We start from the raw sequence: 27500 nt of genomic DNA on the forward strand, positions 1-27500 counted from the left end.
CCAGCGATGTCTGCGTTAGATTATTTCAGATCCTTTCTAAGGGGGCAGCTAGACCATAAATCAGCGGCACTTCCAGGGATGCTTTCCACTTCGTGCCAGTTGTAAGAGCTTTATGGAGCAGAGTTGAGCCTGGGCCATTTATAATTCAAGACAGAGTTATCACGTTTCACCCTGTCTCCAGCATCAGCCGCTTCAGCCGAACCCCATCGTCAAGATTTTGTGCTTTCAACCAGACGCAACCATTTCATTTTGACAAAGGTGTAAATGAAACCAACGGAGAGGGGAATCAGGATCTAATGCCGGGCACCTTGCCCCAGCAGAGCGGTAGGTCACCAGCCAGGATATATGTCTATATATTTCTAGAAGTGAGACTTGCAGAAGGTCATCAAATATTGTGAGCTCTAGGGAGACACAGTTGGCATTTAGCATATAAGATGGAGCTCCCGCCCGTTGGCCACCCCGCTGCCGTTCACTGCTCGGGTACCTCCCTGCCTCTCGTGGGTAGTGGGAAGGGGAGGCAGAGCCGCCCGCGAACGCAGGAAACGTCCCCAAAATGCCTCCCGTCCTGCAAAACACAACGCGCCAAAGCAGAGGATAACTAGCGGTGGCTCTCCCGGGTGCGCGTGGCGTGGCGGAGGTGGCAGGCAGCTGCCCACGGCGGGCAGGACGGAGGGGCAGAGCGGAGCCTCAGCCCGGAGCCGCTCCTGCAAAGCCGTGCCGGCTCACCCCGCACACGTGCAGCGAATAACCCGAGCAGACAGCAACCCTGGCAGCTTTACAGCGCTAATATTTTCACTAGAGCGAACCCTTCCTGAGCAATCTCTCCAACGGATTCAGCACCAATATGGTTTCTGTCAACACCATGTGTGTGTACACACGGCCAGGTCATTTCTCTCCACTGACATCCCCCGTGGGCAGCGTGTGTGAGCAGATCCGGGTCTGGGGTCCCCCCAGCTCTGGGGTCCCCAGCAGCACCAAAGCCAGATCCCGTCCTGGCTCCTGCACGGAGTGGGGAAAGCAGCGGTTGGCGTGCCGGGGATGATGCCATCCAAGAAATGCAGGTCCCCGCATGCAGCACGGCTCCCACTTTCCTCTCAGCTCCCAGGCTGGTTTTGGAGAGCTGGCAGAGGCACAGAGCCAGCACAGAGGGCTGGGTGCTCGCCTCACCACACGCAGGGCTGCCACCAGTCCCACACGTCCCTGTGATACCCGGTGACCTCAATCTGAGACCAGGGGGACCACAGCTCTTGCTCAAGTCATCCTTTCACCACTGTTAGCCCCTCAAAAAAAGCAGCAGCTCCACAACCAACACTCCCAGCTCCCAAATCCATCCCTGTCTTACTAAAACCAGGAAAAAAGCCTTGGCCCAGGAAAGCCTGTCTGCTCCTGGGGGATCACTAGGACAAACTATTTCTGCTAAGTCCTCAAAAGCCACTCCAGCGCACCGGCAGTGTTGCCACAGACCGACAGCGACGGGGGGAGCGGAGCAGCCATCCAGCCCCGTGCCACCCCAGGGACGCTTTCGGAGAGGAGAGCCGGGGCGCACGGTGCCCTCCCTGGGAGGGGAGAGGCTCCGGCCGCGGTTCCCACCCGCTTTCTCCATCACTTTAAACACCGCTCAGCCCCACGGACAGACAGTGCCGCGGTGCCCCCCCCCCCCCCCAACCACAACCCCTCCGTGCGCAGTGGGGGTCCCGGCTGGCACAACTGGAGCACCGACCTCGGCACGGGAGAAGACCGCGCCGGCGGGGATACTCACTGCAAAACTTCTGGAAGTCGGCTTGCAGCTCCTTGCGCGCGCTGAGGAAGACCCGTCCCTTCTCGGTGCCCACCACGAAGGCGCTCTCCTCGTGGACGGCGATGCAGGCCACCTCCGCGTTCAGCTTGGAGAGCGCCGAGCACTGTGGGGAGGCACCGGGTCAGCGCGGCTGCGGGAGCATCCCCGCTTGGCACCCCCTGCCATTTTCCAGTGGGTTTTTTTTTCTTCCCATCAAAAAATCCCCCCATCAAAAGCGATGTTCTGGTTTGGGTCAGAATTTCAGAGGGCATTGAATCACATCCCCAAAAATAGGTATTTTTAAGAAACCTAATCCCCTAAACACTTCAGCAACTTTACAGCTCCAGAAAGGTATCTGGCTGAGCTATGCTTTGCTGGAAAACAAGAACTATTTACCCATCATTTCACTTCACTTTTTCCTATCCTAAAAGTAAACATTTTATAGTATTTCTTTAAAAGAAAACATTCCTGTAAAAAAAACCAGAACCAACAACAATTTGTATTTTTCCAGCAGCTCTAATGAAATAAGGAGTACGGGAATCTTATTTCAGCTGCAGAACACTAATATGGTCAAAGTCTGGATTAGTCGAATGATTCTTCTTGTACAGTTATGCAAAACATTAAAGAGATGGAAAAGACTTCCTCCATTAATCCATTTTATGTAACGTGTGCTTCCTGCTCTACATAATACACATGTATATATGTTTTTATTATTATTTTTTGTGTTATAATAGTTACGCAGTTACACCGGCAGCCTGAGTCATATTCCCATAGCTACAACACCGACGCTATGAAGTCGTTATCCCCAGGTCACGATTTAAATGGGTAAAACAGGGGAGATTTTCCCATCGTCAGCCCCGGTTAGACACGTCGCCCGCCCCCGGCACCACGGAGGGGCCAGAGGGTGCTGGCAGCCGGGGAGGGAGCAGGAAAGCAGCTGCCCATGGACCAAACCCCCCGGAGCTACCTTCAGACTCCCCGCATGCATTTACAGCCAGTTCGATTTGCGTAGGCTTAAACCAGTCTTTATATTGGGTCATTTTACCTCCTGCTCATCTTCTTCAAGAAGAGGGCATTGAATCACATCCCCAAAAATAGGTATTTTTAAGAAACCTCCTTTCAAGAACCCAGTAGCAGATGAAAGTACTTTGCTCAAAAAGCCCAACACTCAAAAAATAAATATAAAATCTAGGGGATGTGAGATTTGGAGGCAGACCAAATCCAAACCCTAAGCCCGCTTGGCGATGTGCACGTGGCCCCACGGTTTCTTCATCACGCACGCAGACAGCCAGGCTTCGGTGGGCGCAGAGCCCGGCCATGGTGAAGCGCTGGGACAAAGGCTGAATTTCAGGAGCAGCCTGGCCTCCTGGCCCTGGTGTCAGCACGTAACGAGGACTGTGGAAGCCAAACTACGATAACATGATTTGCTGTATGGGGTGGCACGTATATAAATCATCAAAGCTGCTTGGGGTGTGTCAGCTCTGGGGAACCTGCTCCTTAGTGGGGCGGTGATGGTCGAAAAGAAGGAAATCAGAATTGGTGAAAAAAAAAACCCTACCTGCATAGAGAAGAAGACGCATCCAAGATAAATACATTAAATATGACTTGGCTTTAAAAAGGGAGGGCTATTTAGCACGTCGCATTGCATTAGACATTTGTTACTACACACCCGCTTTCCCTTCTTGATCACATTCACAGTTAAAAATAAGATTAGCTCTGGTCCACGAGACTTAATCCAGACAGTTATCTTGTTTATGTAAGCACGGCTGACTTAGGCAAGGTTTCCACCGGGAATTCTACGTCAAAAGATATGAAAGTTATTTTCTTTGTTCTCGGAGATAAAAGCCATTGTTCTCCTGTTGTGTAAAAGCTCACGGTAACATTGGTAAAACATCAAGAAAAAAACCACCCCAACCACCCTACGTTCAGTTGATACCAACATAAATATTAATGGGAAGACAATACACATCTGAGATTAACTTGGGCTGACTTTATGATCCTTATGGCTGTCAGGGTGGGAGAGGATTTTTATTTCCCAGCTCCGGCAGCTCCCTGGGCTTTCCAGTAGCGGAGGGGAGCGGGATGAGCTCGACAGCCCTCCTGCTTCAGCCCTGCGCCCAGCCAGCCCCAGTAAAGGGAGGCGAAACGATGGAGGGGGACGGGGACGCCACCAGCCTCTTACCATGGAGTCTAAGGCAGACACTAAGCTGGTGATGATTTCGCCTTTCTGGGGAAAACCCATAGTCCACTGGTCAGCTCTGGAGGTGCTGAGAGTCACGTCTAAAGGCTTCCCTGCCAGGGCCATATTCACCTGAAAATAGAAAAAAAATGGTATATGCATTGCTGTTACTAACGGAGAGCTGGCACTGAGCATCGCCAGCGCAGCCCAACACCAGTGTGTGCCATAGGCTACGGCGCAACGCTGGCATGGATACACAGGGGAAACTGAGGCACGGAGAGAGGCTGGGGCCAGCCTGAGCCCCATGTTCCCCATGTCTCCTCTGCTAAAGGCAGATAATTGCAGACGCTGCTGAGCCATAACCAAACCCCGGGGCTGAGCCTGCGTGTCCCAGCAGTGGCCAGGCCACCTCCGCCCTGGGGACTCACCCCTGGGGAGATGCCACCACCGCGCGGGGTGTGCCGGAGCGACCATGTGGTGGGACACCCCAGACGAGCAGGCTGCGGCTGTGCCGAGCCGGAGGATGCAGCGCTGAAGTGGATGCGGAGCGCTCCCGTGCCCGAGCTCTGCGGGCAGCAGTGAGCAGGGGGTGACACATGTGACCCTGCGAGGACACCGTGCTGGCTGTCGCCGCGCCTCCCTCCCTATACCCTGGGCAAGAGGAGAGCCCAGCACCCAAAGGTGTCCCTGAAACGGGCCAAAGCCACGGGGTGTTCTGCCTTCGCCCCAAGGAAGAGAAACAGCTCATGGTGAGGGGCTCCGTCATCAAATCATCCCACCCCACAGCTCCTGGGGGACCGTGCCGGCGGGAGCAGGACCGGGTGGCATGCCGGGACCCTGTAGCCAAGAAGGGGCTCAGCCCCGGGAGCTCCATCCCACACTGCCAAATGGGGAAAAAAGGGGGAAAAAAGCCAGGGTCCCGCCACATGTGCAGCGACTGTGCCAGGTCTCTGCACCCCAATGCACACGTCTCACCATGACCCATGGCGATGCCGATGCTGTGGGGGAAACTGAGGCAGGGGCTCGCCCTGCATAAATCGCCCCATTCCCACGCCGGGGCACCCACACCCAGTACAGCATTACCTCCCCGGCACCCAGCACGGTCCCTCCCAGCTATCGCCCCTCCATCCGCAGGGCAGTGTCACGCCGCCCAGCTTTAATCCTGTGAATAAAGGGTGGCAAATTAGCCAGCAACGCTTGGGAGCCACTCGAACCGGATCGTAAATCATGTGCTCGAAGCCACAAGCGGATAAAAGAGGCCAGAGAATTTCTAACAAGGCGAGACGGGCAGGAGCCGGGGAATATGAATGAAGCTGCCTGCACGTAACTCGATTTGCGGCTCAGCTGATAACCGCGGCCGCTCGGCCCTGCTGAAAACAAGGGTTAAAAGTCAACAGCAAAAACCCAAATTCACCTTCCTGCCCCGCTTCGCACCCGTGTCCAAGCAGAAGGAATCTTCACGCAAAGCGGGGCCTTGCTGCCCCATGCAACCAGGGAAATGGTGGATTTTGGCCCAAAATAACAAGTCCCCCCATACCGGCATCTCTGCAGGTGCCTGAGCGCACACAGGGCAGGGGGCTGACAAACGTGCCCTCGGCCCTGCAAAACCTCGCTGTTACGTGGGCATGCAGCAAGCTAACGAGGGTGGAGACAATTCCCCATTAAACAATAATGACCGAATTTCAGGAATTGCTCTTGATGAGACCTCCAGGCTGGCTTCCCCTGCGTCGCTGGCCGGTGAGAGCAGGCGAGCAGTGCCGAGGCCTCACCAGCGCTTTTGGATGGCAGAGCGTGCCAGCACTTCTGCTGCACCACGCCGACAGCCACCCAGCAAAATCCTTACACCCAGCTGACACTTCTTAACGAAGCTGATGGATGACTCTTCTCCCCCAGGATGATCTTGGGGGATGGGTGGGGGAACCCCCAAACTAGGCATCAGCTTGGAAAATAAAGCAGGCAACCGAACACGCGGTCCTGCAGCCTGGGCGCTCCCGCCCTCCGGCACAGCCCCCGGACGTCCCCACGCTGGGGACAGGGCTCTGCCTGGCACCCCCAGCTTTGCCATCACGAAGGGTTGCAGCAACGCCGGGAAACAGTCTATCTTGCTCCAGCCCTGCAATTTGTGCATGGATGGATGGACAGACAGACGAGGGACTATTTCTCGTACATGCTCCCAAGCAGCTCCCTGCGCACAGCCCTGCGGGTGCGGGGGACTCAAGATTTCTGCTTTTAATCAATGCTGTGTTAATAAGAGGTGCCTTGTTGCAGCTGGCAGGGAGCAGCAAGGTGACGGCGGTGACGGCCCTGAGCCGCTCTCCCGGCCCGCAGGACACCAGGCAGCCGCAACGCTGGGCTGGGCACCAGCCATCGCCTGGGGGCTGCTGTCGGGAAAGGACTCGGTCCAGGGACTACCGCTCCCTTCTTAACCCCCCCACAAGCACTCTATTGGAAAACAGCCTTATTTTGATGCCCATACATATTTCTGAGTGCTCTAATTATTATTAAATATGACTGCTACGACATGGATGTTCTTGTTGCCTGCCGGCAGCGTTTTGGAGAGCCGGTCCCTGCCTCAGCGGGGCTGGTCGCGGCCCCTCGGAGAGCTCAAGCTGCACCAACCTGCTCAGCCACGGCCTCCCACGGGAAGCGGCGTTTACAGGGAAGAGATGCTCCTCCCTTGGCTGCAGAAAGCAAAGCCACGAGCTGGATCTGGCCCCAGAGGGGGAACCGAAGGGAATAACGTCAGTGGGAAGTGGGGCAGGGTCCCTGCACCCCCTCCCTACCCGCTCCGGGCTCTGCAGGAGACCGGGACAAAAATAATCCCTTTCACCTGGCTGATCGTTTAATAAGGAAAATGGAGAATCACTCAACAAGGAAAAAAAATCATAACAAAAATATGACCCAAGTAATACAACAGGACTTTAAGGGATGGGGGGGACAATATTCCTGTAAAGCTTTTAATCATTTATGGTCATGAAGAGCAGTGACAGCAGATTTAGAAAAGGGGGGAATAAAAGGGAAGAAAAAAAACTTCACGGCAAGCACTAGGCTTATTCAAATCAAATTAAGACGTACGGCTTGAAATTGTTTGTCTAATCAAAGGGAAAGTAATCTTTAGGAAAACTGGGGTAAACCATTCTTATAGCAGTTAGGGCCGGTGGCAGGGAGCGAGGTGGGTAGGATGGGTGCAGAGCATCTTACCCCCCTTCCTGGGGCACCACGCACCCATCCTGCTGAAATCCCACCCTGGGGCACCCACCAAGGGGTTGATTTCTCCCTCCCGGCCCGCAGCGGGCGCTCAGCTCCGGCCCCAGCCCACCTCCGCATCCCGAGTCCCGTCCCCGGGGGCGCAGGGTGACTCAGGGACCGTCACGTCGCTGTCACGGGGCCAAAGCAAACATTTGCAGATTGGTTTTGTTTTTTTAATTTTTTTAAAATTATTTTATTATTTAATTTTGTTATTAATTAATTATATCTCCCCCCCAAAATGAGTCTTGCGGGGACGGGACGAACAGCGTGGGGACGGGGGTGCCGTGCCACAGCCAGCACGGGGCACGGGCAAGCAGCCCGCACGGGCCATCGCCTGCTCGGCTCTTACAACACCTCCTTCCTCGCCTCCCTTTATAATCCTGGGAAAGATTATAAATTTGGCCCCGGGGGAGTTTCGCTCGTGAATCACCTGGGCTGCAGCAAAGGAAAAACCAGGTGCGTGGGGAGGCTCCCGAACCCCCGCAGAAACGGCAGCGGTCCCCCCAGACCCTGCGCCCGCAGCAGGAGCATCCCACCTCCATCCCCCCGACTGCTGCCGCGGGGCAGCATCTCTCCCCAAAATAAACATCCTCCAGGCTTGCGCGCTGCGTCACCATTTCCAAAGCATTCGGAGCAAACAAAACAAGTAAAAAAAAAAAAAAAAAGTAACAAGCCAACGACAACCCCCCAAAGGAAATTTCCAAGCAGAAAACTGTGTTGTTATATCCCTCAAATTATAAACAGGTTCAGTTAGAAAGAAACCAAGGGGAGTTTATGCGAGCCAGCAGCTCGCACAGCGCAACACCGGCATCGCCTGTCGGGCTGGGGCTCGGTTCATGGCAAAGATGGGTGCTGTAAGCTCCTGCTGTTGATTTAAGGACGGGAGAGCTTTCATCCCCCTTCTTCTTCCTCACCTTTTCAGGCCTTACAGAGATTTCCAGTCCCGTGCCACCACCAGAAGCAACAGCATCTTGTTTATTAAGGTGTTTCCACGCTGCCGTGGCGGAGGTTGGGGAAGGATCTCTGCTGCCACCATGTTCTCCCCACCGCTTTTACCTTGCCGTGTATGAAAGCATTACTTAGCGTAAACCCCAAAATATAGTTTCCCAAAGGAAGCTGGGTGCTCGCCTGGGACTCGCAAAACTAGGCTGAACTTCTTGCCAGCTCTCCCCATGCCCTTCACTCCTCAGGGCCACCCTTGCCATCAGAAAGAGAAGGCAATAACCCCTTTTTTGGGAATTACCCAAGGCCAAACCCAGTGCAGAGCGGGAGACGCCGTGAGATGGGAACAGCCAAATGCCCAGGAGGGACCGAGAACATCCTGCATCTGCTGCTTCTTATATTGCTTTCTACCAATACTGTTTTTAAAACCGAATTGAGTGATTTATTTCTTTTTTTCCTGCAGCTCTACCGTATCTTAAAAATGTAACCCTGGCGATTTTCACCGCGTGAAGCATCTCCCATAATGAGGACACCAGACCACTCAAAACCATCGCAGGGCAAAGCATCCCACGGCTGGTGCCCCGACCCAAACCCACTAGTGCTGGGTGGGTGCAACGTCTTCCAGCTCAACCCTTAAATCACCAACTGCATCCAAGGGTGACAAGCCGGAGGACACCAGCCCAGCCACAGCACCAAGGAAACGCCACCGGCACGCAGCGTGCCGGGGTCTGATGGCAGCAAGGGAGAAGTGAAAAGCAAGGGAGCAGCACGGAGAGCCCCAAACAGACACTACCACTGCTGCCTTCTGGCCCTATGGACATCCCAGCATCGCCTCGGAAATCCCCCCGTGCGCTCAGCCGGGATGTTTATAAAGCGCCTCCGACCGCATGGGCTGGCTCCCAGTTCAGGGAGCCAAACAGGAATTTAAATTAATGAGAGCTTTGACCGTTCAGCATGTTGGGGGAAAAAAGAAAGGACAAAAAAAAAACCCCCACCAAAACAAAAAAACCCATCACGCTGGTCCTGCCTGCAGCTCCACACAAGAGTGGCTGGAAATTATCCACTCTTATTTTTCCAGGAAAATTCTGCCCTGTTGCTTCAGCGGTGCTGGTGAGACCGTGGGAAGCCCAAGTGAGCCAGCCCCAATTCCAGCAAAATTAAAAAAAAAAAAAACCCCAACCACAAACCAATATATATGAAATATAGATTTTTAAAATATATTAGAGGTAGGTCTTGAGATGAATTACGGGCCTTAAACCCTCCCGGGGAGAGGAGGGACAGCCTGGGGATACATTAGAGCAGGGGAAAGCACTGCTGGGGGTGGGGGGACTTTTGAAGGTGGCATTTGGGCTTCTTGGCCACCCGAAACGCTGGATGAGCCACGGGATGTTGGGCACCACATTCAGCCGCCTCCATTCCCCCGGGACCAAGGGAGCAGGACCGGCACCCACCGCCCGTCTGGTGAATGTAACGATGACCCACATGTAACGACAAGACGACAGTGATTGTATTTGTAATTGCCTTTTACTCCGGGAGGGCATATTTAAAGGGGATTTTTAAAAATTACACCGGCCCTGGAGGACATTTAAGCAATTAGCCCTGGCTATCATTAAACACGCTTTAAAATCCATCAGGAGCCGTCCTGATAGGAGCCAGAGGGACAAATAATGTCCTTTGCTAGCGCTGGGACAGCATCCCCCCTCCAAGCGAGAGGACCATCCCCCGTGTCCGTGCCGGGGACATCGCTTTGGGGCAGGACCCACGCTAAGGGTTATCTCACCGATCAGGAAGGGGCACCGACTCGGAAGGTATTTCTCTGCCCCCCCTCCATCGCAGGGACTTTTGAGGTCCCTTTTTCGGCAGGCGCCTGTTAGCAGCGAGGTGCCCGGAGAGCTGGAGTCGCTTGAGCAAAAAGCCCTGGAAACCACATAAACCGCAGCGGGGCAAAAGCCAGGGGTAGGGACCGGGCTTGAATTTCAATTTGTGGTTTTTTTCTAATCACTTAAGCAAACACCGGTACCAGCAGAGCCGGTGGATGCGACCGAAGCCGTCTCGGGTGTGGAAGCACCACGGCATGGCCCCACGCTTGCCAAATAACCAGCCCTGGGGTTTTTGCCGCGGCGGTGGAGATTTCTGCTCCGCGCGGGCAACTCACTTACGGCACGATGGCTTTAACCCGCCCGTGCCGCCCGGCTAAACCCTAATCCCTTACACCTAACTCATCGCCGGCCTCCGGCCCCTGCAGCCGCATCCTCTCCATCCCGAGCCAGCGCGGGGCGAAGCCACGCAACTCATGCCGGGGCAGTTTATTCCTTCACTAACGATGCTTCGTTAGCAGGCGATCGGTGAGCTGCACGGTTGGCACCGACGCCAGCGGTACAGCAGATAACTGTGGCCCGGGGCATTTGCAAAATGCCCAGAAATACCCTCCAATGTCTAAACACCCCCAACACCCCCCCAAATTCCTAATCTCTGCCCCATGTGTGGGTGCCCCTGTGGCGCAGCCCTCCTGGGGCAGACGGGGGGCTCTTGGTTTTGGGGTACCCCAGGTGCCGCGCTGCCGATGCACCTGCTGCGAAAAAGCACCCGCTGAGGCCACAGCTGCATCCCCCAAAGGTGGGTGCTGGTGCACCCCCAGCCCCATATCCTGCTCCTACTGCTGCCCCATAACCGCTGCCACGTCTCTCCCCGCATCCACAAATTCCCTTTTTTTTGCTACTTTTCAAGCCGATACCTTTTTGCAAAAGTCTGAAAGCAGCAGAGCTGGGGACAAACAGCCTCCGGCACGGTCCGGGATACCTGACCGCTTGTGCCCGTGTCCCCACTGTGCTGGCAGCCCTTACCTCGCCGGGTCTGCCGGCTCCCCCAAACCCTATATTTCCTCCCCCCTCCTTCCAGCTGGGTGCTATCGGGCAGAACCAGCTCCCGCCACCGGACACCTCTTCCCCAGTTATATTTTACCGACAAAACCCAGGGCACCTGCTGGAAAAGCTCCTCATGTACACGCCGGCACCGCAACGACAACATCCACCGGCATCACCGCCTCAGCTCCGCTTTCCCAGATAATCCGGTGCCTGCCGCGGTTTAGTCCCGCTTATAAAAGAAGCAAAGAGCAAACCAGGGGCTCCCGCGGGGGGACGTATCCGCAGCGGGAATTTAGCTTCCCCCCCCCAACCAGGGCGTTGCATTCTGCTGCCGCCTTGATTTTCTTAAGCCTGGCCTAGGTGCACACGCAAATATAATACAGTAAAATTATAGTAGGCTTCTGTCTAGTGCAAAGAGAGACAGACCAGGATCAAGTGCCCTTCAGAAGCTGCGTCTCATCTCCCCCAGGATAAACACTTTCATGTCACGGCGGCTGCTGGGGGGGATTGCTCTGCTCATGGAGCTTGAGCAACGCGGCTTTCAGCTAGACAAGCTTCCACGCCGCAATCTCATGGCAGGCAGGCGCAGAAGCTCTCGCTTCGAGCAACTGCCTCTTCATTTATTAAAGAAAAGAGGAAAAAAAGGGAAAAAAATAAAAAATAAGTGTTAATCAGAGCGTTCCCACCATTGCAGGGGAGGGATGCCGTAAGCATTGTGCATGGGAAGCGGCCGCGGCTGAGCCGGATCCTGCCCCGGCGGCCCCGCGTGGGTGGTTGGGGGCAGTGAAGCTGGAGATGAGCTTCGTGGTGCCTGATGGGCGAGCAAAGGCACCCAGCCATGCCCAGCCCCAAAACCCAGCCCACAGCAGGGAGCTCAGCACCCCTTCCCGTACAGCCTGGACAAAACCCGGTGCTTTGCGGTTCCTAGAAGGAGAGGCGGGCAGCGAGGGCACGGATCCACCGTCCCACGCGCCAGGGCTCGGGTTGCACTTCCCAGAAGCGGGCGACCGGGGGAAGCCAAAATTAGCAGGCGACTAATTCTGCCCCTTGGTACATCCCCTGCCCCTGCACCGCGGTGACTGCTGGTTATTGCAAGAAGATGCTGGCGATCCCTTGCCTAGAGAAAAAACTAGATGAAACGAGCCCCGAAGCCAAAGGATGACCTGCAGGGAAGGTCTTGGGGTTGCACCGACCTCGGTCCCCAGCCCCATATCCCCTCACGCTCCTCTATCGATACCCGGGTCCAACTCTGCACACCCGAACGGGCGCTGGGGCAGGAGGGAGATACAGTTTCCAGCCCCTGGTTCGGTGGCGCGTAAGCTAACACTGGGGTTATTTAAAGCCCGAGTTTTAGCAGCGTTCAGCTACTGGTTGCGTGATCAGGATAAAAAATCGCAATCCTAATTCCTGGCCCCCCGGTGCCTATGGCAACTGGTATCCGTCTCCTTGGAAACTAATCTCGTGGTATTTGAACAATGTACCAAGGGCCTTTAATCTCCCAAACACTGTAAATCTTTATTCTAGCCTGCTCTCCTCCTACCCCAAGAGCCAACATAAAAAGCCTGTTGTTTTCCGTGCAGTCACCAAGAGCCTAACTCGAATTTTATATTACACAGGCACATGCTTTTTTGCTTTCCTCCCCCCCGCCCCCCGTTTTTTTTTTTCCCCTCTGAATTAAAGAAAAATCCCACGTGCACGATGCCTGCAGGTGCTGCAGCACCGGCCCCACATCCCGGTACAAGGTTTGCTGTCTCCAAACGGTGCCCGATGCCCCGTCCTGGCTGTCACCCCAGTTTGCGTGCCCACCTTGCGTCCGTCTAACTGGGCGCTGCTTCAGAGAATAATAATAAATAATTAATAACAATAATTCTGAACTATCTAGCAAAAAAAATCCCCAAATTGCAAATATACAAAGACACAGCGCCCAGGCGGGGGGCAACGAGTTTACAAGGGCTCAGCAGAGGATGGTCCACCCCAGTCCTCGCCGTGGGAGCGGATGCTGGCGGGCACCTCGTCTCGCTCCTCAACACTCATCCCCGATGCTTTTTTCTTTTGCAAAGCCGCTGTTGATGGCACTGACTCCCCCAGCTCCCAGGCAGGGCTGGGGTGGCCCCGTCCCCCCCACGCTGACCCCAGCCCATGGCCACCGCCGCTCATCACCCGCTTTCTGCTCTGCCCAGGTAATTACCTCTGCGTAAGGAGGTCTCTGATAGAGAGCTGCTGTCTAATCTCATTATGTTTTAATTTTATCTCTAATATTTCTCTCTGGTTGCTGGTGTTCCAATATCGAGTATTCCCCGTGTTACAGGACGGTCCGAGGCCTGACTCTACGCCACATAAATAAGCTCAATAACAAAATAAAATGGCTTTCTAAGGGGATGAAAGGAGGCCGGGAGACGGGAGCATCCCACACCCCAAGCTCCCCCTCCTGCCCCTTGTTTTATTTTACGGGATGAGTCAGAAAGGCGACAGCAGGTCCCGGGTCGCCCGGGCGCTTGCCCTCTGCTCCAGCCCCTTGGCGGGGAGCATGTGCCGAGAGCTGGCAACGGCTGCACCTTGTCGCCTGTGGCCTCGACGCCTGCCCAGAATCGGGCATCCCGCGGGAGCAGGGGGACATGGCGCTGCCCGGGACTTGCCGCTGCCACCAATGGAGGAGTCTTCGGTGAAGCTGAGCACGCACCTGCCCCGGTGTGACCCTTCAAGGGAGGCGGGTAGCATGGCAGTGCTGCTGGGGAGGAGGGATGCTGCCGGCAGCTGCCCGCCCCGGCCGGCCGGGATCCCCATTTCCTTCCCGGCCAGCCTCTGGCCATGGCACCAGCCCCAAAACCTGCTGTTTCTCATGCAAACCCTGCCATTACCATGGCGCTATCAGGGCTTGGCATCACCACCGGCTGCCAGACACAAACAGCTGCGGGTGCCGCGCGGCCCCCACCCACCCCAGGCAGACATCACCCTCCGCGGTGAGCTGACACGCCAGGAGCCGCCGGGTCCGGCCGAGGATGGCTCTGGCTTCCCCGGGCCCCGGCATCATGACCGGGGCCGCAACGCTGGCTCCTGCCGTGCTGCTTCTGCATCCCGGGAGCAGCAGCTCCGCAGCTGGGGGGTCTCCGGGGTTCCCCAGCCCGTGGTCAGGCTCCCCAGTGGCTGGCAGAGCCATGCACCTCCAGCTGAGGTGTCCCCACCAGCATGACAGTCCCTACAGCTCTCATGGGGAGATTTGCTGGTGTCTAATATAGCTTGGGTGCGCATCACAAAATTTTCCCCCGCCATATTCACAGGGGCCCAGCTTTTTTTAACGCTGTGTCCTGAGCACCACAAGCCCTGCTGCGCTGGGTGGCAGCCAGCCAGCAGGCAAGGGACAGACAGAGAGACGGACAGGGACAAACCCATGCCCAGAGACAGTGATTACACACCCGTGAGTCCCAAAATGCTGATTCCCCAGCGATGCCCTCCGCTCCTCGGGGCTGCAGAGAGCAGCCCGTGTACATCGGTGCCTTCACCCGGCAAGGGCAGTGCAGCATCCTGGGGGGGGTCCCCGGTGGTGCCAGGGTCCCGCCTCGCCCCACCAGCGGGATTTGGGGTGCAGCAGGGTGGGGACAGTGGCAGGCGCGGGGCGGAGGCGGCAGGAGCAGCTCTGATAGCCGGCGATTTGAGCAGTGACTCAAAGGCCACCCCAGCCGGCGTCAGGGCTGGCCCCGGGGAGCCCTGTAAGGGCTGTCCTGGGCTGGCCAGGATCCGGCCCTAAAATACAGCCAGGGCCTCTCCCGCATGCTTCTGCTTGGAGTCACACCGGGACACGGTGACCTGGCCACTGCCACCTCCTCCCTCCCAGGACGCGCCGATGCTCGGGCTCCAATGCGGTGGCCTGGGCCAGCAGTTCCCTTCCCCCGATGCCTCGATCCCCCCGCAGCACACGAGCCCCTTCTTTCCCAGGGGAAAACTGGTCCTGGATCAGCCCTGGTCCCTATAACCTCAGGGGGATGCCAGTCCCCTCCCCAGCCTCACCAGTGGGCCGGTTCAACTCACCGATCCTGCAGCTGATCAGCCCTCTCCTCTCGTCTCGCTCGCCCCATTTCAGGGCTGTTTAGCGAGGCAAATCGGTCGGCAGAGGTGTCACCCAACACCAGCGAGAAGGGGCCACCCAAGGACGCCGAGCCCCAGCCTCGAGCCCCCATGGTGCCGGCACCACCACCACCACGACCATGACACGGCACACAGGCACGGGGCTGGCGGAGCCTGAGGTCTCGCAGAAACACATGTTCCCCCCTGCTAAATTCCAGCTTAATTCTCATTTCCATTGTGTTATGAAACACATTATCTGTTGAAACTAAGTCAACAGTTGTTTGCATTTACATGTAAACACAGCGAATATTAGGAATGGGGCCAGCATTATATTTGCATACGAAATGCTGCCTGCGCTGCCCTCTCTCCCTGGCTCTTCTCCATCCCTGCAGTTACAGATGCGGGGAGATGGTGAAACCCAAGACCGGAGCAGCCCGAGAAGCAAAAAAACCTAGTTTTTCCCCTCTCTATTTTTGTTTTTGTGCAGCAGGAGAAAAAACATCCCTTTAAACCCACATAACGCTCCAACACGTGCACCCCTTCATCTTGGGCCCAAACCGAAACCGCTTCAAATTCCCAATGATACGCATGTCTTATCGGGCCTGCTTTGCATAGCGCATGAATATTTATTTGCTTTTAATCCTGCAAAGCAAACCTGCCTCGTGGCATATTTCCCTTAATCGGCAGCTCCGGCGCCCGACGAAGTGCCAAGAGAAGCAGCCTCCCAAATTCGGAGCCTGCTTTAGGTACGAGGGCAGGGAAATAGGCACCCAACATCCAGCACCCACCGCCTCTTGGGGTGCCCGGGGCGGGTTCGTGGGGTGCCAAGGTGGCTGTAAGGCACCCTGGTTCCTCACCACTGGGGAAAGCAAGAGCCCGGCTCAGGTGCCCCATAAATAGCAGAAAATAAATAAATGTGCATCGTGGTTTGGGTGCTGGGAGGTAGCTCGATGCTGATTTAGCTCCGGGACAGTGATGCTTCCAGGAGAGAGGATACAAGGAGTGGGGACCAGCCCCTCAGAAAAAAGAGGGTTTTGGGGCTGTGCAAAGGGAGAGCACCCTGTCATGGGGAAGGCAGAGGGCACGCAGTTTATTTTTTGGGCTCGCAGCTTATTTTTCGCACATGCGCTTGTCGGGTTGAAAAGTGGAAACCCTCCGATATCTTCATCCACGAGATGGGAAACAAGGGGCTACACCGCTGGGAACCGCTCAGGCTCTCCATCACCCCAATTCAGGATCCCGCCGAGCACAGACCCGTACCCCAAACGCTGTCGAGACCCACACAACCTCATATGCCACAAAACTTACAGAAACCCATAAAAAATGAGAATTTTCAAATACCAAATCACCCCAACACCAAATGTCCCTTAACTACCTCTTTCTGCAGCCAGAAGGATGGGAAGCAGCACACTCGCCCGCATCCGTCCCTGCTCCACCGCAATCAAAGCATTCAGATCGGGACCCACGGAGCCTGAGATTGTGAATTAATTTCTTAATCAGTTCCCCTTAAATGGGTGGCAAGCAATTAGGCAACAGGCGCCCACAGCCTGGCAGCGCAGGTGCTGAGCCTGGGAGAGCCGGCAAGCTCTCGGCACGGCTCTTCGCGCCGCACACGGCCACAGAGCGGGTAAACATGGAGCTACTTTATAATGGGCAAGTAAATATTTAAATAGGCGGGTTTATTTCGGCTGCTTTGCTGCCATGCCTTGTCCTCTGCGAAGTTGCTGGCCCAGGCGGAGCCCAAAAACCTGATTAAAAGCAAAATGCTGTTTTTCCCCAAGATGGGAGGAAGCGCCTTAACCTCTCCCCGAGGCCAGTGATCTGGGACTGGGAGGAGAAACCGCCCCAGCCACCCTACAAGACACTTTCCCCGGGCGCCGAGTGTGATCCCGCATCTCTCTGGCATCTTCAAGGAGCACCCCTTGCAGCCTGAAACCGTGACCCCTGGTATATCAGCACCTCCAAGGAGAGGTGCTGCTCCATCCCCACAAACGCCTCCCAGAGCCCCCCTGCCCACCGCCTCGCTGCCGCGGACACGAAGCGCCCGGAAGAGGCAGCCCGGCTCTCCCCAGCATCCTTCCAGCTACTCAAAACACCAAGGGCAATAGAGAGAGACTCAAGCAGAAAGCAAAATCAATACCGAGAAGGAAGGTTCTGGGCTTAAACGCCTTTCGTAGCATCGCTGGTGAAAAGTGAGTTAGTGAAGGAAGCAGGGAAAAGGACAGAAAAACCCTCGGTGCACCCCACAGCGCATGGGTTTAAGAGGGATGGTATTTGCTGTAAGGTTTTCCATAGGCATCGCTGATGGTTTCTAGGCGGGGAGCACGCAGGGGGGGTGCAGACCCAGCCTGGCACCCCCCGAGCCTGATCCGGCCACAAGTGAAGAGTTATGGGGAGGAGGAAGAGGAAGAGCAGGGAGACCCTGGCACCGTATCCTGGCTCCCACCCAGGCGATGCCGGCATGCACCCCAGCTGCTGCCATTTTGCTTTTGGGGGGTGCGGAGCCGCAGGGAGGGGGCACACGGGGACAGGGGCCATGTGTCAGCCAGCACCGGGAGGAGAGCCACCCCCCCACTGCTCTCCTCGCCCGTGGCCCCGACGGGAGCCATTTCCTTTCCTGCTCTTCTGGTCCCGCACCTCCGACGGACCGGCTCCGGCTGCCGACGGGCATCGGCTTCCCTGCCCCAATGGGGACAGCAACCAGGGGAGCCGGGCACGTGCCGCGGCAAAGCCCACCCGCTAGTGCAGATGAGACCCCCATGCCATGGGAAAGCCGGCATCCCGGAGCATCCTCAGCAGCAGCTACCCACAGCAGAGACAACCTCCGCGTTATTTTTAATTATCGGGTTTAAAATAATAAAGGATGCCTACGTGCTCCGGCGCATCAATGGCAACCCAGCACAAGCCCAGCTGTTAAAAATAACCCTTTCCAGGAGCGTGGCTGCCAGCCACCCACAGGCACCCTTGGCCCCGCGGGACGGGTGCTCTCCACTCCATCCATCGGCATGACCGCGCCGGGCCCGCGGCGCGCCAGAAGGTCAGCAAGCGTGGAAATACGCATCTCGCATGCAGAAGAAAATAAAATAAATCAACCAGGAGCCAAAAAAAATATTCAACGATACCTACGCTGCTAGGGGAGAAAAAAATAAATCAGGAAGAAGAAAATTTATCGGTGATGAAGCCGCAACCCAAGCCGCCTGCTTTCAGAGATCATTTAAAGATGAGGGGATTTGTGCACTACAAGGTGCGGAGGGGAGGTAAGCATCGCCCTTGCCGGCAGCTAAAGTAGAGGAAACTTTTGCACTGCCGCGGCGGCGCTGGAGCCGGCTTTTATCATGGAGAGCCTCACGCGCAGGCAGCGATAGGGCTGGATTTCTGCAGGTGTAATTCCCACGGAGATAAAGACCTTGTTTTTCAACAAGCGGCGGCATCGTACATAAATTACAACAGCAAACATGGGGAAACAAAGAGGTCTTCAAGAAAGCGCGTAATCCTCAGAGGGGCGGCTCGGGGAAAGCTGGCGGGCGGCTGCGGGAAGACGATGTGGGAGAGGTGTGGGGCTAATCTCATGCTCTCCCACCTCCCCATAAAGGAATAAACCTTTGGCGCAGGTGGGGAAAAAATTAACCCACCTGAACAATAAGTATTTGAGGGGCCCAGGATGGAGGTGAGGTTTTTCATGACAGATGCTAGGTGCCTGCTCTCCCCTGCAACAGGATCCAGCAAGGAGCTGTGGGAAGGGCACAGGCGGATGCTGGATCCATCCCGGAGCCAGGTATTTGCTCCGGGAGCTTGCACGGGGAGGGCCGGGGATGCACCGCACCAGATCGGTCATCTCATGGGACTCTCAGATCACGCTCGCCTCTCCTGTGTCTTTCCCCCCCACCCCCCTCTTTTTAAATAAAATAAACAAATACAACCTGACACTAATTCTAACGGTTTTAATAAATGTTTAATGTCCTGTTAAAGGTCGCCCGCTCCCGCCACAGGTCTGTATTAGCAGCACACGGGCCACTCGGTTTGAAACGCGCTCTTTCACTGGGGTTCAAACGCCCGGCCCCCTCCTCTCCCCAGCCAGGCGTCCCCCGAGGGAGCTGTCGGGCAGCGGTGACAGGGGGCCGGCGCGTGCCAGAAGCCTGCAGCGAACCCCAACTAACCCTCCTGCTTTCGATGCAAGCCCCCGGCCGAGCTTCATCTGGGAGTATGGGGGGTGTTTGCATTTTTGAGGGCAAAACCACTAAGCTCTAACACAGGGTAAAATGCTGTAATTTCACTTTGGGGTTTTCTAGGCATTCGTCCCCAGAAAGACGAGATGAAATTACAGCCTGGCGATGCCCCTAAAGGGTGCGGAGCAATTTATTTTCAGTGATCCTCCTCTAACCAAGCTAATTTATAACCTTGTCAGAAGGCACACGCAGACTTGGGGCACCGGCGCGGCTCCCTTCCCCCCGCCTGCCTTTCCCGGGATGAAAGCCTCCAACCCAAACCCCAACCAGGATGTTTATTTAAGGCCCAAAACCCCAAAGGCACTTTAAACAAGCAGAGTTCCTCACATATTTCGCTGACCGAGCGCGATCCTTCCTAACGGTGATTGCAAAAGGGCTTCCAGCACCCAGAGGGGTGTGTGTGGGGGTCCCTGCTGTCAGCGGGACAGGGTTGTTCCACCGCTCGGATGGGAGCAAGGATGATGCTGTGGGACCGAGGGACCTGGTGGCATCTCAGGGCGTCCCCGCAGACCAGAGCATCCCTGCTCATCAGGGTCTCCATGGCTCGGCAACGTGGTGACCCAGTTTTTGGGGGACTTGCTGATGACCCTACCACCATCCCAACAGCCCCACAGCGCTCCGATGGGAATCGGTCCTCACCAGCTGGAAGGGTTCAACAGCTTATCCCCTGGATGGTTAAAAGGGAGGAAACCATAAGAAAAAGCCCTTTCTCCATCCGTACCAACCACTTCTGTTTCTCCTAGGACATGCAAGACCCACGGCAAACACTGGCAAGAAGGAGCAGGGGAGAAGTGGCACGGCAGGCAGCTCCCACCGCTCCGCCAGCGCCGCGCAGCAGCACTTTAGCAGATGGTGGATCGTAACATCATTATATTTACCTAAACGAGATTGCTTTATTGTAGCCCTCCAACAATAAAGCAAGAGCATCTAAAGGCGGCGGCCAACTTCTGGGCTTTGACAACCCAGGTGCCAAAAATATACATATATATATTTTAAATCTATGTATAAATCACGATTTCAGAGGTCATGTTAATACAATGATTTTTCCCCCCCCCCCCATACTAAAACACACGTGACTCGTATGCAACAAAAAAGACATACAATTCAATGCTTTAAATCCTTCTAAGTGCCAGGGAGCAGAGCTGCGGTAGCAATTCGGGCAATGCCGCGGGCGCGCAGGGCTCAAACCCCAATCTACCCGGCCCAGGACACGCGACGGGTGTGCCAGAGATGGCGTTCCTCTGGGCAAGGACTGTCGTTCACTGTTTGCACAGCAAACGGAGTCCTAGCCTCCTAAACACTAATACAGTACAAATAATAAAGATAATTCCCACATATTTAATCATTACCAGAGCACTGGGTAGAAATGATAATCAGGCCCCTACTAATTAGGGAGACGTAATCCTGCCTATCCTACAGGTTTTTCCATCCCTGTCTCCTACCCTGCAATGAAACAAGCAGAAAACCGACCCGATGGGGAGGAGTGTGACTTTGATGGGAGCCTCAAATAGGTCCCAAAGCCCAACCACAGCAGGCACAGCCCCGTCCTACCGGTGCCAGGGGAGATATGCCAAAATCCCCATCCCACGGGGCTCGGCGACGGTCCAGCCCTGAAAGCAAACCATCCTTTAGGGTCCCTTTTGGGAAGGTCTGAGCAGCAGCATCCATCCAGGGAAAACCCTACCACTGCAATGGGGTCTCTGCCCTGCAGCGGGATATGGACCAGCAGCTCGTCTCAAGCTTCGTCCTAAACCTTTCGGCATCCCGGAGGCTCTTCCCGACGGCTGGCGGCAGGCGGGCAGGTGTCCTGGTTTCGGCTGGGATATAGCACTATACCACTACTAGGAAGAAAATTAACTCTATCCCAGCCGAAACCAGGACAGCAGGGGAGGGCAGTGCCTGCCTTACTGGCACTGCTTCTGGGTGCCGCGACTGATGCAATGTGCCACGCGTGTTCCCCGGCCCCGAGCCCTTATAAAGTGGCTGAACTTCATTTCAGGCGTGAGGATTGCTGCTAATTAGAAGCAGGGCTGGGTTTGCCTCTTTCATCTGTGTGCGCCGGCGCAGGGGGCTCTGCCCAACTCCGAGGAGCCACCTCCACCCCCAGCGTGATGGCTGGAGCCGTCCCCACCGCCCAGGGCCAACCCTTCGGTGCCACCATCTGCCTCCAGCAGCAGATGAGCCACCCGATGGCCAGTGTCCCAAGGCGAGGTCACCTCACGCAGGCACTAAGGAGTGGGTGGTTTCCCAGGCAGGAGACACGTCCACGCAGACGCAGCCGGAGGTAAAGGCAAGACACGAGCTCTGCCGAAACCTGGGCGCGGAGACACACTAGTCCCCGCAAGCCACCCTTTAAAGATGGGCGAAGCATCTTCTTGCACGGCAACCGGATAAAACTAAGGTCTTCTTCACCCACTGCAATGGTTTCATTTCCCCAGTGTTACTTGCTCTGGAGGACTCCCTCTCCACTCACCACAAGTTTTCCCCAAGCCAGACTGACCGCCTCTATGTTCTAACCAGCAGTTACCAGAGGGAAAGCTTTGAGGGGTTTTTTGCCTTTTTTTTTTTTTTTTTAGCGAGGGAGAAGGAAGCCAAGGGCTCCTTGATGGCCTCGCCACTGGCACAACCCGTGGCTGGGATCCCACGTGTCCATCCCCTGCCTCAGCCAGGGACGGGGCCCAGCTCCAACCTGGCTACCAAACGTCTCTTCGCATGTAAAGGGAGATTTCTCAGCCCCCCTTCAAACGATCCCATAAAGCTGCTGGTTTTCAGGGCCCGGGCACCACACGTTTTGCTTGGAAGCGTACAAATCCCTCCAACCTCCATCCACCCATGATGGGGGGGGGAGGGGTTTCTCCTCCAGGAACATCAAACCCCACAGCTAAGCAGGACACGCAACCCATGGCAGCGACCAGCACGCATCACCAAAAAGTGCAAGAAAGACTCAAAAAACAAACAAGTTACAAAACATCCTGCCCACCAGTTTTCCCCCTGCCATCTCCAGAGGGATCCATGCCCCAAAGCACCCTCTGAGCTCCCAGGTTTTCCAGGAGTGGATCAGCAGCAGGTCCGTGGTGCCCACCACGAGCGTTTGCACCCATCCACTTTCCCCCACTGCTTGGATGGCTCAGGGGCGCAGCCAGACCCCGGCACACCCCATAGGGAACGTCACCTGCGGGCAGGGGACATTCAGGTTTGTCCCCTTCAAGCTGCTGGGGCAGAGGTCCCAGGCACGCAGGCGGGCGCTGGATGACACATTTCCAGGACCTCTCCTGGGTCCGCACCGATGTCCCCACCAGCATTCGCTCCTTTTGATGTTGCAGATTTAAAGAATATGAAGACAGACACCTCATCCCTCACGTGAGGTGGAGATCAGCTCTGAGGGGGGAAGCCCTGGTAAAGGACGGTGACATCCGTGCGGACGCGTAGCAGCAGAGCGATGTTCCTCGCTGGTCCCCTGCTCGTCCCGCTGAGGTTAATGCTCTTCTTAAACCAGCCAGACCAGCACGGAGCAGAGACAAGGCAAAGTGAAGCCAGAAAACTCAAACAGAAGCTGTTTGCGTGCGGGAATGTAAATCCCACCTCGGTACAGCCTGCTCTCGAGGAGGGGATTCGTGTACCGAGTGCTTTTCTTCATAGCGTCCTACCTGTGGGAAAGCCTTGCTGCTGCCGTAGGTAAGTCCCTCGGAAACCACTGCCAAAGTGTTTGTAAAGCGGCGTTTGGCAGCGGCTCCCAAACCGGGATGAGACATGGGGGTATTCCCACAGCAGCTGCTTTGGGGGATTTGTCTGGCAGCAGCCCCCCTTCCCAGCCCATTGCTCCACCACTACGGGGGCACCACGCAGCAGGGATGAGCTCCCACCCGGATTCACTTGACATTTTTCTCTTGGGCTCGAAGCAAATTCAACCAACGGGGCTGCACTAAGAAACGAAGCATCCAACCGGTGAGCAAAAAAAACCCCAAATCCCTAATCCATAAAGCCCACCTGGACCCCAGCCACTGTGCAGCCCCGAGCCTCCCGCAGCTTCAGACCAGACCAAGGGCTTCTGACCTCTTTTTACAGACGATGCTTCAAGAGATTTAAATAAAACATGTCCTGTGAAGGGACAGGCTGCAACAGGGCAGAGCAAGGTCCCAGGAAACCTTGCTCCAGTCTGCAAAGACCCGCTGCTTCCCCGGCAAACCTCCAGCCGGGGCTGCTCGCTGCCCCCAGCCCTGCTGCTCGGGCCAGCATCCAGATGGACACCAGGAGGCTCTTCCCTACAGCTTCCAGCTGGGCTCTTCCCAATAAATGAATCAATAAATACGTTTTTAGCTCCTGGATGGATATCTCCATCCTCGGAAGGGGCTCCCAGTAGGTCCTTTCCCCCACTCCTCCCTGTCCTCGAGGAGAAGGCTTCTAGCGGTAGCAAACCCACCCCACGTGCCTTCAGCACCTGCCTCTGCTCCCCCCAAAGCCCCAGAGGAGGTTTGTCCTTGCCGACGAGGTGCAACATGCGCAGACGTGGCTGGGGGGCAAGGAGCAGAGCACGGGTACCAACACAGCCCCTCGCCCACGCATCCCCTTCCCCAAACCTACACCCAAGCCCAGCCATCCTGGGAGCAGCAGTCCCCATCCACACCTCTTCTTCCATGATGAGCCACCACCATGTCCACCCGCCACAGGCATCTGCAAATGGATGCCGATGGCACGAGGAATAACCGCGCCCATCAGCCGATGGGCAGGGCAGGGTGCCACTGCCCAAGGCGGGGACAGCCGGCGCTGAGCCCTGAGCCCATCCTAGGGGTCAGCCCTGCAGCGGGCAACCGGCCGGGGACGAGCCTGGCCGCAGTCCCCCTGCCTTCCTCCACCCTGGCTGACGGGGTCCAGCCGCCGAAATTCCCAAAGGAAGTACAGGGCATTGATAATTGCCGAAAAAAATCTGAGCTATTTCCTGCGGGAGCAGGATGGGAATCCCCCATTAGCTCCAACAGCGAGAGGTCACTTCTTTTGGTCTGGGGTTTGGGGTTTTTTCTCCTTCCTTTAAGGAGAGCATCGCTCAAGTCATACGTGATGCACATCACGCGGGACAGCCAGACCTGTCCCCTCCGTGCTGGCCCCAAAGCCCACTCTCCTTGTCACCTCCTGCCCCACACAAGGTCCCGCCAGATGCCTGCTGGCACTGCGCTGGGCTCCCGGGACAGTGCCAGGCTGCCAGCAAGGGCACCGCGTCTCTCGCCCGGGCTGGTAGGGCAGGTTGCTAAATACGTCCCTGAACAGGTTCCTTCCCTCCTCTCCCTGCTTCTCATTAGCAAACCTAAACGAGCAACGACCCACGGCAGCACCAGCAGCTCCTCCACTGAGACGTGAAAGCCCTCCTGGGAGGGACAGCAAAGGGAGGCAGCAGTGGCCACTGGCACATGTCCCCTTCGTCACCCCCCGGCTCCTGCAGGCACCTCACGAGGGCAGCTGCCTGACCCCTTCCCCTGCCTGCACCCAGCGGTGATGCATCCCGGGCAGCGTTCACCCCGAAAACGCAGCCTTGAGAGGCAACACCAGCTCAGACAGCAGCAGTGCATGGGAAAACCAGCGGCACAGCCCCGTACTGGGGCACCCCGTCTCCCGGCGGTCACCGGGACCCTGGCTCTACAGGGGTGAAGAGGGAGGAGCAGGGGACCGGTGGGTGGCCGCAGAGCCACACCGCGCTGCCGCGGCTCAAAGGCGACCCTGACACCCGACCGGCTGCTTGATGTCGCCCTGACGGCGGCACACGCTGCTGCGCCAGGGCTTGCTGCTCTGGCGGCAGGAGCCCGTGGGACGCGGCAGAGGTGCCAAGCCGCGGCCTTTAGCATCCCAGCCCCTTGGCTGCCAGCGGGGTCAGGTCTGACACTGACAGCCGCCGCACCGCTTTCTCATTTCAGAGCAAGCGCTGCAGCGGTTTCCACAGGAGTAGGAAATTCCATGGGCTTGGACAGGCAACAGCCAATGTGGTGGGTCCAGCCGTGCCGGTGGGGACCGGAGACCCGGGATCCTGCGGAATCAAAGGCACTCGTGTCCGCAGGATTATTCCCCAGCTGCAGCACTTCCAGCAGCACCTCCAGCAGAAGCGGCGTGGGGAGCAGACACCCCAAAGCCGGGGGCTCCCGTCACGCAAGGCTCTGTGCCGACATCCCCAGATGGTCCCTCTGTCCGGAGCTTGCACAACAACAGGCAATGGCTGCAGCAGGAGGCTGAGCGACCGACCCCAAAGCGCCCACGACACCCGGCCCCATGGCTCTGCAGCGATGCCCGGCGGCACCAACGGCCTCCTGAAGTGCTCTCACCCAGGCGTGCCCGGCACCCGCCGCGAACGCCCCTGGATTACCTGTGCAGTGCCTCCGGGTCCGAGGCTCGCTGCGGCGCAAGATGCATTAATAGGATCACTCCGATTTACAGCTTATCCCAGATAAACCCACCGCCAGCCCCTCACACTGGAAGGACAAGGGCACCAGCTCCCCGGGGAGCAACTTTCTCCCCATCACGGTCATCCCTGCGCACCAAGAAACCTCCGCTTGCCCCCACCGGCACCGGGGAGTCACAGAGGACGTCTGTCCCTCCACCCCATGGGCTGCGGTGCAGAGGCCGGGTTACCAGCCTAGCCAAAGCCCCGAGCGCTTCATCAGCTCAACCCTGCGTTTCTATTTCCAGCCACGCTGCTGCCTTTCCCCGCGCCGGCGGAGAGGGAGGCGAGCCCTGGCAAAGCCCTGCTTGCAGCTTCCCTTCCTGCCCGGCACCACCAGACGCAGCCGGGGCAGGTGGTGGCCCTGGAGCTGCCTTAGGGATATGGGACACCGTTGTGGTGGTGGGCACCGAGGGCCAGCCCGACATCCCCTGCCCGACTGCCCCAGCACCCCCCAGCCCTACTGCTCCCTGCATCCCCCTGCCTTACCACCCCAAGCACCCCTGCAGCACTATCATCCCCAACCCCTAATGCCCCCCCCCCCCCCAACCTTACTGCCTCCTGGCATCCCCCCCCAGCCCTGATGGACCCCACCAACCCCAAGCCCCATCATTACCCCCAGCATTCCCCCCCCCCCGCCAGCCCTAATGCCCCCCCCAGCCCCAATGAGCTCAACACCCCCCCCAGCCCTAATATCCCCCAGCATCTCTCCCAAGCCCTATAGCCCCCCAACATCCCTCCCAGCCCTAATACCCCCCCAGCATCCCTGCCAGCCCTATTGCCCTGCAGCATCCCCCAGCCCAAATGCGCCCCCCACCTCTCAGCTCTCTTGCTCCCCGGCATCCCCCAGCACTATCCTCCCCCGGTATCCCTATCGCCCCCCTGCACTCTCCCAGCGCTGATGAGCCTGGCATCCCCCCCAGCCCTATTGCCCCCCAGCCCTATCACCCCCCCAGCATCCTTCAAGCCCTAATGCCCCCCTGCACCCCGGCAGCCCTATCACCCCCCACCAGCCCTAATGCCCCCCTGCACCCCGGCAGCCCTATCATCCCCCACCAGCCCTAATGCCCCCCTGCACCCCGGCAGCCCTATCATCCCCCACCAGCCCTAATGCCCCCCTGCACCCCGGCAGCCCTATCACCCCCCACCAGCCCTAACGCCCCCCCCCCCCCCGCATCCCCCAGCTTTATCACCCCCCCGGCATGCCCCCCAGCCCTGATGTCCCCCTGCACTCCCCCAGCCCTAATGACCTCAGCATCATCCCCCCCGGCCCTATCACACCCGGCCCTCTTGCCCCCCAGCATCCCCCCCCCCCCCAGCCCTAATACCCCCCTGCACCACCACCACCCCCCCCCCCCCCAGCCCCATCGCACCTAGCATCCCCCAACCCCCGCATCCCCCCCGGCTCTCCCCACCGCCGCCCCCCAGGACCGGGACCGGGACCGGGGACGGGGCGGGATGGGGTGGGGGGGGAACCGCGAGGAGGGGAAGCGGGGGCGAGGAGGGGGGGGGGGGGGGGGGCCGAAACTTTTCCTTACCGCGGGCGTCTCGGGCGCGGCGCTCCTGCCTCCCCCGGCGAGGCTGCGCGGGAGCGGCGGGGGCGGGCGGGCGGGGGCCGGGATGGAGCCGCCTCCCCGCCGCCTCCCGCCGCTTCCCTCCTCCCCGGGCGGAGCCGGCACTACCCGGTGGGGGCTTAAAGGAAAGAAGGAGACGAGGGGAGCAAGGGGGGGGGGGGGGGGGAGGGGGGGAAGGTGTTTTGGGGGGGGGACACGACCCAAAC

The 27500-nt window shown here is 57.5% G+C and overlaps 1 protein-coding gene across 4 annotated transcripts in view; it reads right to left on the reverse strand.

The window, feature by feature from the left end:
* Positions 1–27293, reverse strand: part of GTF2IRD1 (GTF2I repeat domain containing 1) — a 68456-nt gene extending 41163 nt beyond the window's left edge. For all 4 annotated transcript variants that reach the window (XM_076354609.1, XM_076354608.1, XM_076354607.1 and 1 more), the window contains exons 1-3: positions 27259–27293; positions 3960–4088; positions 1760–1901 (exon numbers count right to left, since the gene is read on the reverse strand). In XM_076354609.1, the coding sequence (XP_076210724.1) occupies positions 1760–1901; positions 3960–4082 (265 nt within the window). In that variant the 5' untranslated portion in view covers positions 4083–4088; positions 27259–27293. The remainder of the gene's footprint in view (positions 1–1759; positions 1902–3959; positions 4089–27258) is intronic.
* Between the last annotated feature and the right edge of the window lie 207 nt (positions 27294–27500).

The sequence above is a fragment of the Aptenodytes patagonicus genome, chromosome 17 (assembly GCF_965638725.1).
Source record: "Aptenodytes patagonicus chromosome 17, bAptPat1.pri.cur, whole genome shotgun sequence".
Classification (NCBI taxonomy): Eukaryota; Metazoa; Chordata; class Aves; order Sphenisciformes; family Spheniscidae; genus Aptenodytes; species Aptenodytes patagonicus.